Source organism: Molossus molossus, unplaced genomic scaffold, assembly GCF_014108415.1.
Source record: "Molossus molossus isolate mMolMol1 unplaced genomic scaffold, mMolMol1.p scaffold_m16_p_6, whole genome shotgun sequence".
Classification (NCBI taxonomy): Eukaryota; Metazoa; Chordata; class Mammalia; order Chiroptera; family Molossidae; genus Molossus; species Molossus molossus.
The window spans coordinates 73,221,913-73,238,561 of record NW_023425399.1 but is presented as its reverse complement, the minus strand read 5'-3'; the positions used below and the strand labels follow the sequence as shown (position 1 = coordinate 73,238,561).

The 16,649-nt window shown below is 42.0% G+C and overlaps 1 protein-coding gene across 1 annotated transcript in view; it reads right to left on the bottom strand.

Moving 5' to 3' along the window:
* COLEC12 (collectin subfamily member 12) overlaps positions 1-16,250 on the bottom strand; it is a 217,065-nt gene extending 200,815 nt beyond the window's left edge. The window contains exon 1 of the mRNA XM_036245806.1: positions 16,062-16,250. Coding sequence (XP_036101699.1) covers positions 16,062-16,068 — 7 coding nt within the window. The 5' untranslated portion in view covers positions 16,069-16,250. The remainder of the gene's footprint in view (positions 1-16,061) is intronic.
* Positions 16,251-16,649: the final 399 nt, after the last annotated feature.

Sequence of the window (16,649 nt, the reverse complement as noted above, 5' to 3'; positions counted from 1 at the left end):
ATAGGGTTTCTTTTTGGAGTGATGACACTGTTCTAAAGTTGACTGTAATAATGACTAAAAAACCTGTGAATATACAAAAAACAAACAAATACTGAATTGCACACTTTAAATGAGTGATTTGTGTGGCATGTAAAGAAAAAAAGCAGTCGGATTTCCAAGGTCCCCCATAGAGTTGGGTGACTGTCCTCCCTTTTCACAGCAGAAGATCAAAGGTTTATTACTCAAAGAAGTTAAAACAAAAGGTCTCTTATCTAGAGGACATCAGGAACAGCTGAGGTGATGGAAACTAAAAAAAAAAAATAGGGAAAAGGCAGAAGTTTACAAACTGAATGTTCAGATAGTTGGTCCACTTTTCCACTCAAACTCTACCTTCCATGCTAAAGATTGGAAGGTTCTTCCTGGGAAATACGACCAGTTAAGAAAAAAGTAATGATCCTGATTACAGGAGGTCCCCATTGGAACAGGCCTACTAGATCAGCCTACACTGACAGTCACAGTTCACAAAAGCCACCAAAACAAAGAGGTTCTAATTAACCTTATAATATCCCTCTCTTGTATATGAGAAAAAAGCCAAGGACTACTAGGCATCAGAAAAAAAATCTCTAACATGAAAAGACAAAGATGAAAATAAAGAAACCAGCCCTGGCTGGTTTGGCTCAGCGGTTAGAGCATCGGCCTGCGATCCGGAGAGACTCGGGTTCGGTTCCCACTAGGGGCATGTACCTCGGGTGCAGTTTGTCCCTGGCCCTGGTTGGGTTGTACAGGTGGCAGCCACTCAATGTGTCCCTTTCACGTCGATGTTTCTCTCTCTCTCTCTCTTCCTCTCTCTCCCTCCCACTCTATCTGAACAAAAAAAATGGAAAAATGATTTCGGGTGAGAATAAAAAAAGAAAAGAAAAGAAAGAAACCAGACAAAGCAATTTGGAAGAAATGTACATTATGTCGAATGATAAAAATTTTCAAAAAAACTCACCATTAATATCCTTATAGAGATAAGAGAAGATAAAATATACATAATAACAGGATGCTATAAAAAGGAATCATCATCCATCACTATTTACTACCCTTTACTATCCCCACCAGCCCCCATCCTTCTGTTAACTACCATACCATTGTTTGTGTTTTTGAGTTTTTACTTTTTTGTTTATCTTGTTTGTTCATTTGTTGCTTTCAGTTTTATATTCCACGTATAAGAGAAGAATCTTTGACTTTGGGTGGTGGGCACACAATACAATATACAGATGACGTAGCATAGAACTGTACACTTGAAACCAATATAATCTTACTAAGTAATGTACCCAATAAATTTAATTTCAAAAATAAAAAAGGATGCCCGGCCAGTGTGGTTCAGTGGATTGAGGATCGTCCCATGGACTGAGAGGTCCTGTTTTGATTCCCAGTAAGGGCACATGCCCAGGTTGCGGGCTCAATCTCCAGTAGGGGGCGTGCAGGAGACAGCCGGTCAATGTTTCTCTCTCACATCGATGTTCCTATCTCTCTCCCTTCCTCTCTCTAAAAAAGCAATAAAAACATATTTAAAAAATAAAAAAGAAACTCTCAGAAAAAAAGAAAAACTTTTAGAAATTAAAAATATAATACAAAAATAAAAAATAGAAGAGTTGGGAGATAAAGCTGAAATATTCCAGAAAGTAGAAAAAAAGGCAAATAAATAAAAAAGAGTAAAGACAAGAAAAAATTAGAGAATCAATTCAGGGGGGCGGAGGTGCTATATTCAAGTAACAGGAAAAAGAACAGAGGGAGAAAACCATCGCTGGAATAATCGAACATCTTTCAGTATTAAAGGACAGGAGTCTCCAGAATGAAAGGGCCCATCACTTCCCAGCACAAAAAAAGGAAAGAGATCTACTCCAAGGCACTTCATCGTAAAATTTCACAACACTGAGGACGAAAAGACAATCCTAAAAGCTTCCAGACAGAAATAAAGAAAAGAAAAGATTGCCACAAGAATAAAAATAAACAAAAAGAATAGCTTCTTGCTGCTCAACAATAAACTGGAGCTAAAAAAAAAAAAAAAAAATAGATCAGTGCCTTCAAAGGTCCAAGGCTAACTTATTTCCAACATAAAAATCTCTCAATTAAATAAGTAGGTAACAAAAAGACCTTTTCAGGCTTACAGATTCTCCAAAAATGTACCTCTCATGTACACTGTTTTCAGGAAGTTGTTGGAAAATGCATTCCACTAAAATAGGAACAAATCCAGAAAGGGGTGTGTGTGTGTGTGTGTGTGTGTGTGTGTGCATGCGCATGCACATATACACCCTAACCTAACCTTAACCCTAATCCTGAGGTGAGAAGGCTTCAGGAAAGAGTTCTTCAAGAAGATGAAAATTAGAGAATACCTAATATGTTTGAACACATTGCACAGAGATTTAGCAAAGTGAAAGAGACTTTGGGGATGAATGATGATATATACATACATAGGAAGCTAAGCAAACAAAATAGGAGGATTACTAACTCCAGGGGAAACAAAGTTACACAAGAAAGAAATATGAGTCAGCTGTGAATAGTATTTACATCATTATAATAATGCAAACACTGAATATTGCTCTAATCAAGACTGTGACAGCCCTGGCCGGTTTGGCTCAGCAGTTAGAGCGTCGACCTGCGGTCCTGAGAGACCCGGGTTCGGTTCCCGCTAAGGGCGTGTACCTCGGTTGCGGTTTGTCCCCGGCCCTGGTCGGTCGTGTGGGTGGCAGCCACTCGATGTGTTCCTTTCACATCGATGTTTCTCTCTCTCTCTCTCCCACTCTACCTGAACAAAAAAATGGGAAAATGTCCTCGGGTGAGGATAAAAAAAAAAAAAAAGACTGTGACAAAACTATAGTGGGACAATGGAGGGCAACAGGTGTCCATGAGGGTTGTTAAGATGGAGGATGACAGCACTAAATTCTCATCTTCTCTAAAGGGAAGTCAATATATAATGCCTAAAACCAAATAATAATAATAAGGAAGAGTACCATAAGCATGTCATGATGTAATGGTAAATAGGTCATGATATGGGTCATGGGATAATGTCTGCATAAAGGGCTACCAACAATTCTTCCCATCCCTCTACCTGCAAGTCCTTTTCTACTCCTCTTCCATCTGGAAGGGCCCTGTGACTTGCTTTGGCTGACAGAATGTGCCAGAAGTGGGTAACCTTGGAGCCTATGCCTTAGTGGCCTTTTGGCTTCTGTTTTCACTCCCTTGAAAGGCAGCTGTCATGTGAAAGGTCCAACTACCCTGCTGGGCTAGCAGCCACCTGAAGAGAGAGGATCCCTGGAGGATGAGGGACTTTTAAAGGAACGCGAGAAAAACTAGTGAGCCTTCAGTCATTCTGTGCACCCCACTGATGGCTCCAGCCATGGGAGTGAGGCGTTCAGCCCGCCCAATGCCTTGGGGAACAGAGACCAGCTGTGTTACTGAGCCTCACCCTAATCGAAAAGTCATGAAAAAATAAACAGCTGTTGTTTTAAGCCACAGGGTTTGGGGATGGTTTGTTAGGCATCAATAGATAACTGAAGGAGAAGTAAATGCCAAAAAAAAGCTAAAGTTGTTCTCAAGAGGTTGTCTCTGGGGAATGGCAAATGATGAAATGATGGTGGGCTGGGCAGGAAACTGCTGTTTTCCATAATAAATCTGACCCTTTAAACTATGTGCATCTCTTTAACTTTGATAAAAAAATAAAGTAAAGCAAACAAAACAAAGGAATATAAATGAAAGATAAAAGTCGGGTAGACAAAAAAAAAAAAGAGTCAGGTAGAGGTAGACAAAGAAAAGCACCCAGTCCAATAGATGCTGATGACCAGAAAAGGCACCCTTGCTCTCCAAAGGGCCAGTGGGCAGAATTCAACCTGAAGCAACAGAATAGAAAGTTGGGATGTGCAGCCTTAAATATCAAGCACAAAGTAGGTTCCGACAAATGCCAAATTGAACAGAACAAGTTCAGACTTTTTCAAGATCCAGGCTAAAGGACCCTGGACAAAGGTTAGACTGAATTTAGACTTCTCTTCCAAGCTGAGCTCAGTGCTGCCATCCATGTGAGCATATCCATCAGCTACTCTATACTGTTTCTACCTTGATGCACTTCCAGCTCTTGTATAGTCATCACTGTTAGAACAAAACAGTATAGTCCCGTCCACTGCTCAAGAACAAACTGCTTCCACCAAGCCAGTGAACACCCTCTGCCATGAGCAATCCTGCAAGCTGCCCCTGTCTGTCTCCACAACCACTACTTATTGTGGCAGGCCTGTAGGTGAGGAGGTAAGCAGGTCTCCTGTACCCCTGGGGCCAAATGTCCAGTGTAATTTGGACCTCTGAGTCTAGAGCCACCCTCCATTGAATCACTTTTGGGTGGCTGTCTGTAGGAACTGTGTCCTCCACAGTGTGTCACCAGGTTGCTAAATATTTTGGGATTGCTTTGATGCTGCTGCGCTATTTTGGAGGACTTTTCTCTAAGGCCTGAGGCTGATGTAATAGTAAAGCTTGGGCTTTGGAACTGAAAGACCGGGGTTTGAAGATTGGCTCTATTTTGTACTGACAACATAAAATCACACCTACCTTTCAGTCTCCTATAAGACAGGACCGATAATTCCTATCACACATTGTTGAGAGGGAAAAGTGAACTGGTAAAGGAAAAGTGCCTCGCACATACTGACACTTAATAAATATGAGGGTTGTAGTTTGATTTATTTATTTATTTATTTATTTATTTATTTATTTATTTATTTTAAGTAAGGGGTCAGAGGTAGGGATAGCAGCTACTATACTTTAAGGTCCAAAATAAATATCCCAGGACTTGAATGTTCATGAAATACAGGATAGTGTAAGGTTTGTGTGGATCTACTTTAATCATCTAGTTTCAAAAGATACAGAGCCCAGTCTGAAATTAGCATTTGGGGGAATGCAACAGCAGGGAAGAGAAATATGTAGAGTGGGTTCAATTTGGGCGGTAGCTAACTGACACTGAAATATATATTTGACAGTGAGGAAAATGTACCTCAATGTATTTGGGTCTGTAGACACTAAAAACAGACATACTTTAACCTTGATCTAACCCTAAGAGCAGTACTGATAATATCAGCCCTGGTTTTACAGCTTTACAATTATAAAACCTCATGTGTCCCCACTGGCATCTCTGGGCCATAGTTAAGTATTCAGCCAGTGAATGATCTCAGTGCATGTAAATATCTGAGGTTCAGGATATTTTTGATAGGGTAATTAGATCTGTCAGCCATTCAACAGCTCCAGGTCTTCCTCCTACCCTACCCCAAAGGGATAAAGGAATCTATAACAATTTAAATACTTACAGATTATTCCAAATATTACAAAAGACTTACTCTGATTACTCAGCTTCTTTCTGAGTTTCATGTTTTATAATGGGATCGCTTTTTGCTTCAATGCTATAGTTTTTTTAAGTCAAAATTATAAAGACATAAATTGAGTCCATACTCTGGCACAATTTATAATTCTGATGCTTGTAAAAATAGACTATTCTTGCTTTTAGAACAAAGAGAGATATACTACCTTTTTCTTTCTGTTACAGTCCACAAAATTGAGGAGAATGTTTTGTTACTTTTACTCCCAAATTGGTAGTGGGCATTAAACCAGATTTCCCCCAGCAGCCAACTTAAAAACTTAAAAAGAAACAAATATGACACTCAAAACCTTGTCCCCCCACAACCATCATTCATGTATAATGAATGGGCCTCCCTTTCTTCAATGAAGGACCTTCTCATCCAATCATGTTGGTCAAGTTGATAACAAGAGAATCAGGATAAGGATTTGAGTGCCCACCTCAAATTTTATAAGGGCCCTGGAAGGGACTCAAATACATGGGTCATTTGGCAAGAAAATTAATGCCATCCATTTCTCTGGAGGTACAGAAAAAAATAAGTGATCTTCGTTAAAAAACAAAAATCCTATACATCTGTTTTGTTTTGAAATCACTTAACATTTAGTTTAACATGTAAACATTTAGTTTATCCAAACAAATATGTCAGAGCAATATACTGTAATTAATTACAAATGATAGACCAAAATGGAGCTTAGGAGACAAAGTCTGAGAAAATGGTGAATTGGATTTTCTCTCATTTCCCATGCTGAATGTCATACCTGACAGTTTCAGTGTGGCTCTGATGCACCATTTGCCTCTTTAATGACTATTATTAAATTACTATTAATGTAACCTGAAAATGAAATATAATTCAAGTTAATGAGTCAGCTCAAATGTCTCCTCCAAATCAAAATATCCCTGTCTTCAGCAAGGTTGTTCTCTCCTCCTGGTTCCTCCAGTCACACTTGTCTGAACCTCAAATAGGGGATTCCAGTTGTTTATGCAAAAATCTTATCCTGTCTACCAGCCTGCAAGCCCTTTCAGGACAGAAGCTATACATATATTAAACACATGAAGATACTTACGTAATATACTAAATAAAGAATAAATGAAAGCTAGATGGGCTCAGTGGCCCAACTGTAAATGATAAAATAGACTTCTGGTCAAGAAGGCGGCGTAGGTAACCGGTATCGCGTCTGCCCACAATCACATCAAAGTTACAACTAAACTATAGAACAACCATCATTCAAAACTGCCTGAAATCATCCTGAATGGAAGTCCTACAACTACGGAATTAAAGCAGCAGCCACATCCAGACTGGTAAGAGGGGCGGAGGGGCGGATAGGCGGAGGGGCAGACACCTCGGCTGGGAAGGTCCTTCCTGAGGACTGAGGGGTCCCTGTCCCACACCTGGTGCCCCGCTCAGGGTTCCAGTGCCAGGAAGAGAAGTCCCCATAACTTCTGGCTGGAAAAACCAGCAGGAACAGAGGCTAAAGGAAGCTGAAGTGGCTGAAGCCCCAGGCAGCTCCTTAAAGGGCCCGCTCACGAACTTATCGGACTCACGCACGAACTTATCAGACTCACTCCCTCTAAGCTTGGAGGGGAGGCAGCTCCAGAGACACCAGAGACATACAGGGAAGAACTGAGCTGTTTAGCACTGGAGCGAGGGCTGGAGCGGGGGCTTTCTCTGGGACAAAAGTGCTGTCAGAGGCCTTTGTTCCTTTGGTGAGCCCTTCCGGGGGGCAGCAGACAGTCGCCATCTCTGGGACTCCAGCAACCTGGCTCATACTGGTAGCCCCGTCCTGGTGACTCCCTGAGGCCCCGCCCCACCCACCCAACTTTCAGGCCCACCCAACTTTCAGGCCCACCCAAGCTGTTGCCACTTGCTTAACCATAGGATTGGCCTGTCTTGGATCCTGCTTCAGGTTTTTCCTAAATTCTTTCAAACGAGCAGCATCTGGTCTCAGATAGCCCCACACCTCTCGTTAAGTAATACACAGAAACAAACACAGGGAGGCAGCCAAAATGAGGAGACAAAGAAACAGGTCCCAAATGAAAGAACAGAACCAAACCCCAAGAAAAGAACTAAGCGAAATGGAGATAAGCAACCTAACAGATGCTGAGTTCAAAATACTGCTTATAAGGATACTCAATGAACTTAGTGAGGGCCTCAAGAGCATAAAAAAGGACCAGTCAGAAATGATGGATGCACAGTCAGAATTGAAGGAGGCACTGACTGAAATAAAGAATAATTTACACAGCTTCAATAGTAGAGTACGTAAATCCAAGAAGCAAACCATCGATTTGGAATACAAGGAAGCAAAAACCGCCCAATCAGAACAGCAAAAAGAAAAAAGAATCCAAAAAAAATAGTGTAAGGAGCCTCTGGGACATCTTCAAGTGTGCCAACATTCGCATCTTGGGGGTGCCAGAAGGAGAAGAGCGAGAACAAGAAATCGAAAACCTGTTTGAAACAATAATGGCAGAAAACTTTCCTAACTTAGTGAAGGAAACAGACATACAAGTCCAGGAAGCACAGAGAGTCCCAAACAAGATGAACCCAAAGAGATCCACACCAAGACACATCATCATCAAAATGCAAAAGTTTCAAGACAAAGAGAGAATCTTAAAAGCAGCAAGAAAAAGGCAGCTAGTTACCTACAAGGGAGTTCCCATAAGCTGTCAGCTGATTTCTCAAAAGAAACTTGGCAGGCCAGAAGGGAGTGGCAAGAAATATTCAGAGTGATGAAAAGAAAGAACCTACAACCAAGATTACTCTATCCTGCAAAGCTGTCATTTAGAATCGATGGCCATATAAAGACTTTCCCAGACAAGAAAAAGTTAAAGGAGTTCATCAAACCGTTATTATATGAAATGATGAAGGGTCTTTTTGAAGAAAAAGATAAAATATATGAACAAACAAAATGGCAATGAATACATATCTATCGACAATGGAATCTACAAATAAAATGAACAGGTAGAACAGAAACATTCTCATAGATACAGAGAACATTTTGTCGGTTGCCAGATGGAAGGGGGGTTGGGGGAATGGGTGAAAAAGGTGAAGAGATTAAGAGGTACTGAAAACCTCAAAGGGAAAGGGGTTGGGGGGGTGGGAAGAAATAAAACAAAGAACTTATATGCATAACCAATGGACACAGACAATAGTGTGGGAAAAGGCGGGAGGGGGGCGGGAGTGGGAAGGAGGGGGTCAATGGGGGAAAAATGTGGAACATCTGTAATACATTTTACATTCAACAATAAAGATTAAAAAAAAGAATAATAAATAAAATAGAAATGTGACAGCTTAATGGAAAATTCACACTACCAACTAAATAGACATGATGTCAAGTGGTTAATAAATACATATACATAAATCTGGCCTAGAGTTTATTTAAGACAAATTTGTTTTATGTTTTAATTCCTTGATGTCATATCCTTACCGGATAAAACTGGACACTAGGTATGACATACAAATCTTTAAAAATATTATGTCATTATCAGTAGGCACCTGAATAATAGTGCTCCTGGAAAATTAGTGCTCCTAGCTATATTAAATGTATTCACACATATTTACCAATTTTATACCACTATCATAACAAATGAGAACATTGTACCATTTCACTAGAATTATAAACTTAACTATAAAATGGTCCCTGTGTTTTCGGTAGGGCTGATTTTTTACTATATTACAAAAATGACAATAATACCAGTGATGGCAGCTGGAGATGGACCAATTTAACACTGTTCCCCACTGAGAGCAGAGCTCCCTCCTACCCCTGAGGTCAGTTTTAACACATTTGTAATTTGAAAATTACTTTCATTTCAAAACTGAACTTTTGCTTTCATTGTATAAACTATATCATTTGGTTAACTTACCATAAATGGTTCATAATTGGCAATTATACTACTGCCTGAAGGAAGCAGCAGGTTATAATAACAGTATTACAACAACTAAAATGTCTTGAGTTCTCATTAAGTGCTAGATACCATTCTAAACGATTGATCTACTCTAACTTATTTAATCCCCCAAACAATTCTATCTGGTAGATGCCATTATTATCTCCCATTTGACAGATGAGGACACTGGGGGCTCCTGTGGTTAAGTAATTTACATGTGGTCACCATGCATTCTGGTTTCAGAGTCCACACTCCTTGCCATCACACTAAAATCATCAGATTCAACTCCTGGGGTCAGTACATATAATTACATTTTATGAAATGGTTATATTTTAAAGTAATATTTTCAACTATAAAATTGGGCTTTTTTTTTTTTTTACCTTTGAATAATAAATTGTTATATAAATATCCTAACATTTCAATGTCACAAGGAAGTGACTGAGGCCCAGAAAAGTTTGGCTACTTCCATAGAACCAAAGACAAGTTAGTTTTTCACACAAAATGTCAAAAGTCCAATTTCTCAGGCTACTGAATATGACTTCATGTGATACCAGGCTATTGTCCCAAACCATTCAGGAATAATAGGAAGTCATATTTAATATATCCAAGTTGAATAAATTTATTAAATTTTTAAATCTTCTCCCATGTTGAAAAACACATTTCTTATATATTTTTAAGAGTGTTGATTGAATATTTATGGTAAATTCAGGGGTTAAAAGAACTCCTAGGATCTCTTTGAAATCTTAATTTGGGATTACTAATTTCTGTTTACATTGGCTTTCACTGCTATATAATTATGAAATTCCCTTAAGCAATTGGCAAGATCTTTTCAAGGTACTATATTGGTTTGAGTTCTTCAAATATCATTCTCTTAAAGAAATCAAATAACTGCTTGATGAACAGTTATCTCCCGTAAACTTTGAATGGTTGCTGTGCTTAGAAATTGTTGTCAGCAGTAAAGAAATAAATACTTTTTTCCTGGCTGGTGTGGCTCAGCGGTTAGAGCGTTGGCCTGTGGTCCAGTGAGACCCAGGTTCAGTTCCCGCTAAGGGCACGTACCCCAGTTGCAGTTTGTCCAACCCCAGTTGGGTCGGGCGGGAGGCAGCCACTCGATGTGTCCTTTTCACGTCGATGTTTTTCTCTCTCTCTCTCTCTCTTTCTTCCTCTCTCTCCCTCCCACTCTATCCGAACAAAAAATGGAAAAATGTCCTCGGGTAAGGATAAAAAAAAAAAAAAAGAAAAAAGAAATAAAGACTTCTTATGAAGAAGGCCTATACCTTCCTATCCCTTATTTAAGATATTTATTTATAATTATTATTTATTTTATTTTAATTTAATTTAATTTTATTTTATTTTACTGATCACCTACTGGTGGTTACAGTCTGTTCTTGAAAATGGCACTTCTGACAATGTTTCTTGTCTCATTGTAAACCTGTCAGCAAGGGTCCTACAGGGGCTGTTTTTAGAGCTGATGGCTTCAGTGGGCCATCCACATTCATTCAATCAGCCGTAAACAAAACCTTCTAGAAGATTAATGCTACACACCCAGCAGCAGCCCTGGAATCTGCTTTATCTTTGCAAGAACTCCCATCTAGAAAGTCTCATCTAGTGACTGGCTAAAGAGCACATCAATTTCTTCAGACCTTCGATGCAAGGTTACTAAAGGTCGAAGTCCAGACAGTTGGAGCTTCTCTATCTTGTTCTCTCAGTATCTAGCAGAGTGTGGCAAACAGCAGATATGCAACGATGTGTCGATTGAGTGAATTATTAGGGTATGGCTAAGAGGGAGGCTAGTCTAGAGGTGTAACATGTGGATTCTGGACTCAGACTGTCAATTTCCCTATTGACTAGCTGGGTGCTCTGAGACAGGTAACTCAACCTCTCTAAGCCTAAGTTTTCCTATGTGTAAAATAGAGGAAATAATAAAGCCTGGCATGGCAAATACTCAATAATGTTAGCTATTATTAAAGGGAAAAATAATAAGTGTAGATATTAAGTGGCCCATCAGTCATACCTAAAAAGTTGTTTGTAAGCACAAACCACGGTACAGATAAACCTCATCCCTGTCATTTATCTTCCAACGCATGACCCTGTTCCCTGCCTAAAGGCCATAGACAGGAACTCCAGAAGTTGAGAGACGCTGTGCCTTCTGAGTGGCAGATTAGCAAAAGATGGAAATGGCAGCCCTGGCCAGGTGGCTCAGTGGTTGGAGTGTCGTCCTGTACAAAAATGTTGAGGGTTCGATTCCTGGTCAGGGCACATACCTAGGTTTTGGGTTCAATCCCCAGTAGGGCGTGTATGGAAGACAACCGATCAGTGTTTCTCTCTCACACTGATGTTTTTCTCTCTCTCCCTTCCTTTCTCCCTAAAAGCAATAAACATATCCTCAGGTGACGATTAAAAGAAAAAGATGGAAAGAGCAGGACCAGCCTGGTGGAGCCCAACCCACGATGGGAGTAGACACTCTTCACGAATGATTACTTAAAAGACCTAGAATGCTGTCCCCTACCCCCAAACTGCCTTATTTACCAGCTGAAGCTCCAGAGCATCCTCCCCATATATTGCCAGCAGGAAGGCTGGGCACTGCCACTACTCTGGGCTTCCTCTCCTGGAGCTCCACCCCTTCTTTTCACCATGGGAGCCTGTGTGTCAGACTTGCCCTCCTGAGAGATTACCCACATGCAAAACATACTTTTGACCCAAGGCAAAGCATACTTTTTCTATCACAAAACTTAAATGTCTATTTTCCCATTTGAAAATTAATACTCAGGGACCATTTAACTTACTTTGGCAGTAGTTGCATCAACTGTTTTAAAATAATATTTTAATGAGAATAAACATTAATCAGAAAATTAGACACCTACTTATGATATAGCTTGAAAGCTATCATCTGCTAGCTTTCCCATTCACACCATTATCAGTGATGAGCCACATGGTGAAGGGGGGCATGGGAACAATCTTGAGAAACTGCATAGGAAACCACAGAAAAGAATCTATACTTAGCAATAATTAAACCTCAGATTAAGAATGTCAAGCATCCCCAAGCTAATGAAAAGTCAAAAGTATAATTAGATTGTAAATTTGCCTTCCAGAGGAAGGGCAGCCCCAATTCCCAACCAGTGAAGGGGGAAAGGCCTCATTTTGTTTTCATTTCCCTTCAGAAAACATGAATCTTTCCATAGTAAATGCAGTCAGCCCTTACACACTTGTTTGCTTAACCCAATTAAGGACAAGAAATCTTAAAGAGACACTGGGAAGGGAGGGAAGTTGGGGGAGTTAGTGAAAAGGTGAAAGGATTAAGAAGTACAAATTAGTAGTTACAAAATAGTCACGGGGATGTAAAGTACAGCATAGGGAATATAGTAAATAATATTGTAATAATGTATGGTGCCAGGTGAGTATTGGAAATATTGGGAGGATCACTTTGTAAAGTATGTGATTGTCTAACCACTATGCTGTATACCTAAAACTAATATAAAAGAACACTAAATGTAAACTGTAACTTTTTTTTTAATTTTAGAAAGAGACACTAGGAAAGCAAGGAGACTGTTGAGTCCCCCAAAACAACAGGAAGCAGAAGTCTACTGCTTACTAGTGCATTTTAAAAATATTATTGCCAAACTGTGTTTCAGAAATTTTTATATGAAAAGCACAAAAATAAGCAACTGAACATTGTATTTTGATGGCACCAACCTCTTCCCTCTGTTAAATTATGACAGTGGTTTGGACTTCTGTAGTCCTGTGTGCTGGTGGTTGTTTTCAGACATCTCTTAGGCAACAAGTGCTGCTGCACTGAAACTCACCAGTATTCCCAACTTTCAGAACCAAAAATGTGATTTAGTAATGACACACCTAACTCCAGAGAAGTCAGATTCCTTCATAAAAAATGTGAATATTTATCCAAAACTATGAGATTTATGGTGCAGTACAGCTAATTGAAAATAAAATTGGAAGTAAGTTAAAACCAACTACATGTTTTAATCAGTTTGGAAGACTTCAAGTATTGCAGCAAAGGGGTAAGTAATTTTCTTCTGGAAAATACATAATGATGTCATTATTTTGGTACTTGGGACTCCAGGGATGGAGGAAATAGAACAGAGACAGATATTTGCTGAATGCAACATATGGATGGACACTCCAGAAGCCTAGGTTACTACAAAGGCCATGTCTAAGGTCTAAACATCAGAATTAGAAAGTCAAATAGGTACCTTAAACAGGCATCGGACTCACACAGGAACTAAATTTTTGCTCTGGAAAACAAACTTCTATAATTTCTAAGGTGCCCACTAATTTTCTATTTGGCTAAAGAATATTTTAGATTAATAACTTTAATTTTAAGAATTTGCTTGTCATTGACATCTATCATTTAGGCAAATCAAAGTGTAAGGAAACACTGCCTCTCTGGAGCATAATGAGTTAAGAATTATGCGTTGTGACATTAATCACAAACCAAAGGGAATTTTTTGGGTTGTTTACCTATGGCAAACTGTCAAAATAATTCCACTTGGTAAAGGTGGCTTTCCCTTTTGGCTAGAAAGGCACTCTGTGCTTGGCTTCTAAATGCTTGTGTCCAATTTCTTGGCTCTACCCCTTCCTGGCTGCTGCACCAATTTCGGGTTACTTGGCTGTTTAGTTGTCTGAGATTCTCTTCTAGTCTACATCAGAGGTTATCATATCTGGTATTCTAGGTCTTTCCAAGCAATACAGGGGAAACTGGAAAAGCTTGTCTTTAGATGCCTACTACCATCCTTCTCATTGCCAGTTCCTATTTCTTCTAGACTCAGTTTCCACATCTAAAATGTGGGAGTTAAAAATACCTACCTCATAAGGTTGTTGAGAGGATTGGTTAACAGAGTGCTTGTAGAGGGTATGTACAGTATCTGGCACTTCCTAGGTACTAAAAATCTATTATTGTCCCCTCTGCTCCCCACCTCAACAAATAGACAAATGAATGTAAACTATATGACAATAGTCGGTAAGCACGCCTCTTACAGAACATTTAATTTTAAAAGAGGGTTTCAAAGTGACAAGTCTACCTAGGCATTCACCAGCCTCTGATCACCCTCCCTGCAAAGGGGCAGCAGGTGAGTAGGGCTGTTTAGGCAATGCCCAGACCACAGGTAGTAAGCAATGAGCCTTCTCCAGGGGATTTGCAAGCTGATCCAGAATGCGTTGTAAATCTCACAAAAATGTCTAGACTTTGTAGGTGTTTTCTATTGCAGATTTGAAATTACACTGAAAAGTACCCAAAGAGCAAAAAGTAATTTACCCAGTCAAAAGCATAACATGGTCTTCAGGGTTTAGGAGTCCACATGGGAGCTGATGGAGTGAGTGGCTGGTTTATCTTTCCAAGAGTGACCAGCAATGAAAAGTCTAACTTCCGGCTAAAATGAGAGTAACTGAACCCTAGAGTAACTTTTAGCCATGTGTACTCTTTCCTTCCTGGAATGATCCTTTAATCAGTGCTAACTAAGGAAACTGTGTGTTTCCTAAAATGTAAATGAGAGAAGAGAAACTGAGATGAGGGAGGAGGAACACACAATGAGTTTTGAAATTCTCTAGCCAGAAAATTATATCATATCTTTTGTCTCTCTTCCTCTCCGTCGGGCGGCCCACTCTTTACCTGGCGTTCAGTCGTTCTCCCCTCCCCCTACCCCAATCTCTTCCCAGGGTCTCCTGACGTGGAGACGTACCGCCACAGAAGGAGAGGTAATTGGTAGGACACACCGCTCTGGAGGGTTTAGCAAGAACTGCCTTTCAGAGAAACTCAGAGCCAAAAGTTACTTTTGAAGCTCGTGGGGCTCCCTGGGCGCCTCCCTGAGACAGCAACCTGGCAAGTCAAAGCGATTGCATCGCGCGGTCGCGGGCGGCTGGAAACTCGGTCACCCGGGTCAGATGGCATTTAGCACCCAGCCCCCTCACACCAGCCAGGGCCGCGTTGGGACCGAAACGTGTTATCCTAGCACGAAACCAGGAACTCCAGTCTTGTGTATACACCACGCCGGCCTAACTCCAAACGAGTCTCTGGGATGCCTCCGCTGAAATTATTTACCTCACACATAAATCAGGGTTCTGCTGACAGATCTTATTCCTACTAAACTGAAGGCTGCGGCAAAGCCCTTGTCCCTTGTGATTAAAGGTACATCACATCTGACACTTCGCTAAACTGTCCTGCAGGGGACACCGCCTAGGGGACGATTAACGGGATGTTTTGTGTCACTCCTGAACTCTACAAGTGGGCACATAGAAAAGACGCGGAACCGAGGGCAGTTACTTTCCAGTCAGTGGGTCCAATGGAGAAAGATGCCAAACGCACTTCCCGAGCCAGCTGAACTCCGCGGGCACCTAATCATTGCCAGATGTGGGGAGGGCGCACGGAGAACATCCCCGAGTCACGAAGAAAACACCCGTCCCGCCGCACATCGATTTCTAGGATGGAGAGACGGCAACACTGGGGAGGAAAACGGACCCCGGAGAGTCGGAAGCGCCGCAGAGCGGAAAGCGGACTCTAGGGAATGATGATGCCTCCACTTCTCCTCGGCATCTTTTTTCAATTAAAAAGTTGGGAACTGGAATCCATAAACAACGACTTGGGGCTTCAAACTAATTCGCAGAGACACGATGAGAAGGGGAATACTTGCACGCTTCCAAACCCCAATCCCGGAGGCCGAAGCGCCCCAAGTGTGCACGCACGAACCCGGCGCCCGCTCTTTCCCGACCCCCGCTCTTCTCCGGCCCCCCCACCCCGAGAAAGTTCGCGCAGGAACGCACCTTCACCCCTTCCCGCGCGCCTCGAAGCCCGCCCGGCCTCGCCCCGCTGCCCTACCTTTCATGGTGACGGAGGGTACGCACTGCCAGCCTGGGAGCTCCGCGCCGCCAAGGAAGTTCGCGCTGAGCAGCGGTCACTGCGCGCCCATGGCAGCCGCGCGTCGGCCGTCTGCGCTCGAGCCCTCCCTCGCCGCTGCCGGCCCGCGCTCCTTGCTCCGCGCTCTGTGCCGCGGGGCTGCCGCGCGCGCCGCTCACCCGGGGCGGGAGGCGCCGCGCCCGCCAGCGCCCCTCCCCCTGGCCCGCCGGGGCGCGCCGGCCGCCGCGCCCGCGCCCCTCTCGCGCCCTCCCGCGCCCGCCCCGCCCTCGAGCCTGCGTTCGCCCCTGCCCAGTCGCTTTCTCGCCTTGCTTCTCCTCGCCCTCGCTCTGCCCGGTTCTTTTTCCCTTTGGACTTGCGGCGGAACGAAGTCTCCTGGGCGGTCTAGTGTTCTCCCTCGGTGTGCGCGAAAGGTGCTGCTTCTGAGCTTATTTCTAGACCCCCAATCTAGAGTGTGGAGTGACATAGTTGGGGAGCAACAGTGTCGGGTGGGGGGGTGGCAGGGTATGGTTGTCCCTTCCCCAAATGGCTTTGGGGCATGGAGAGTTAAAT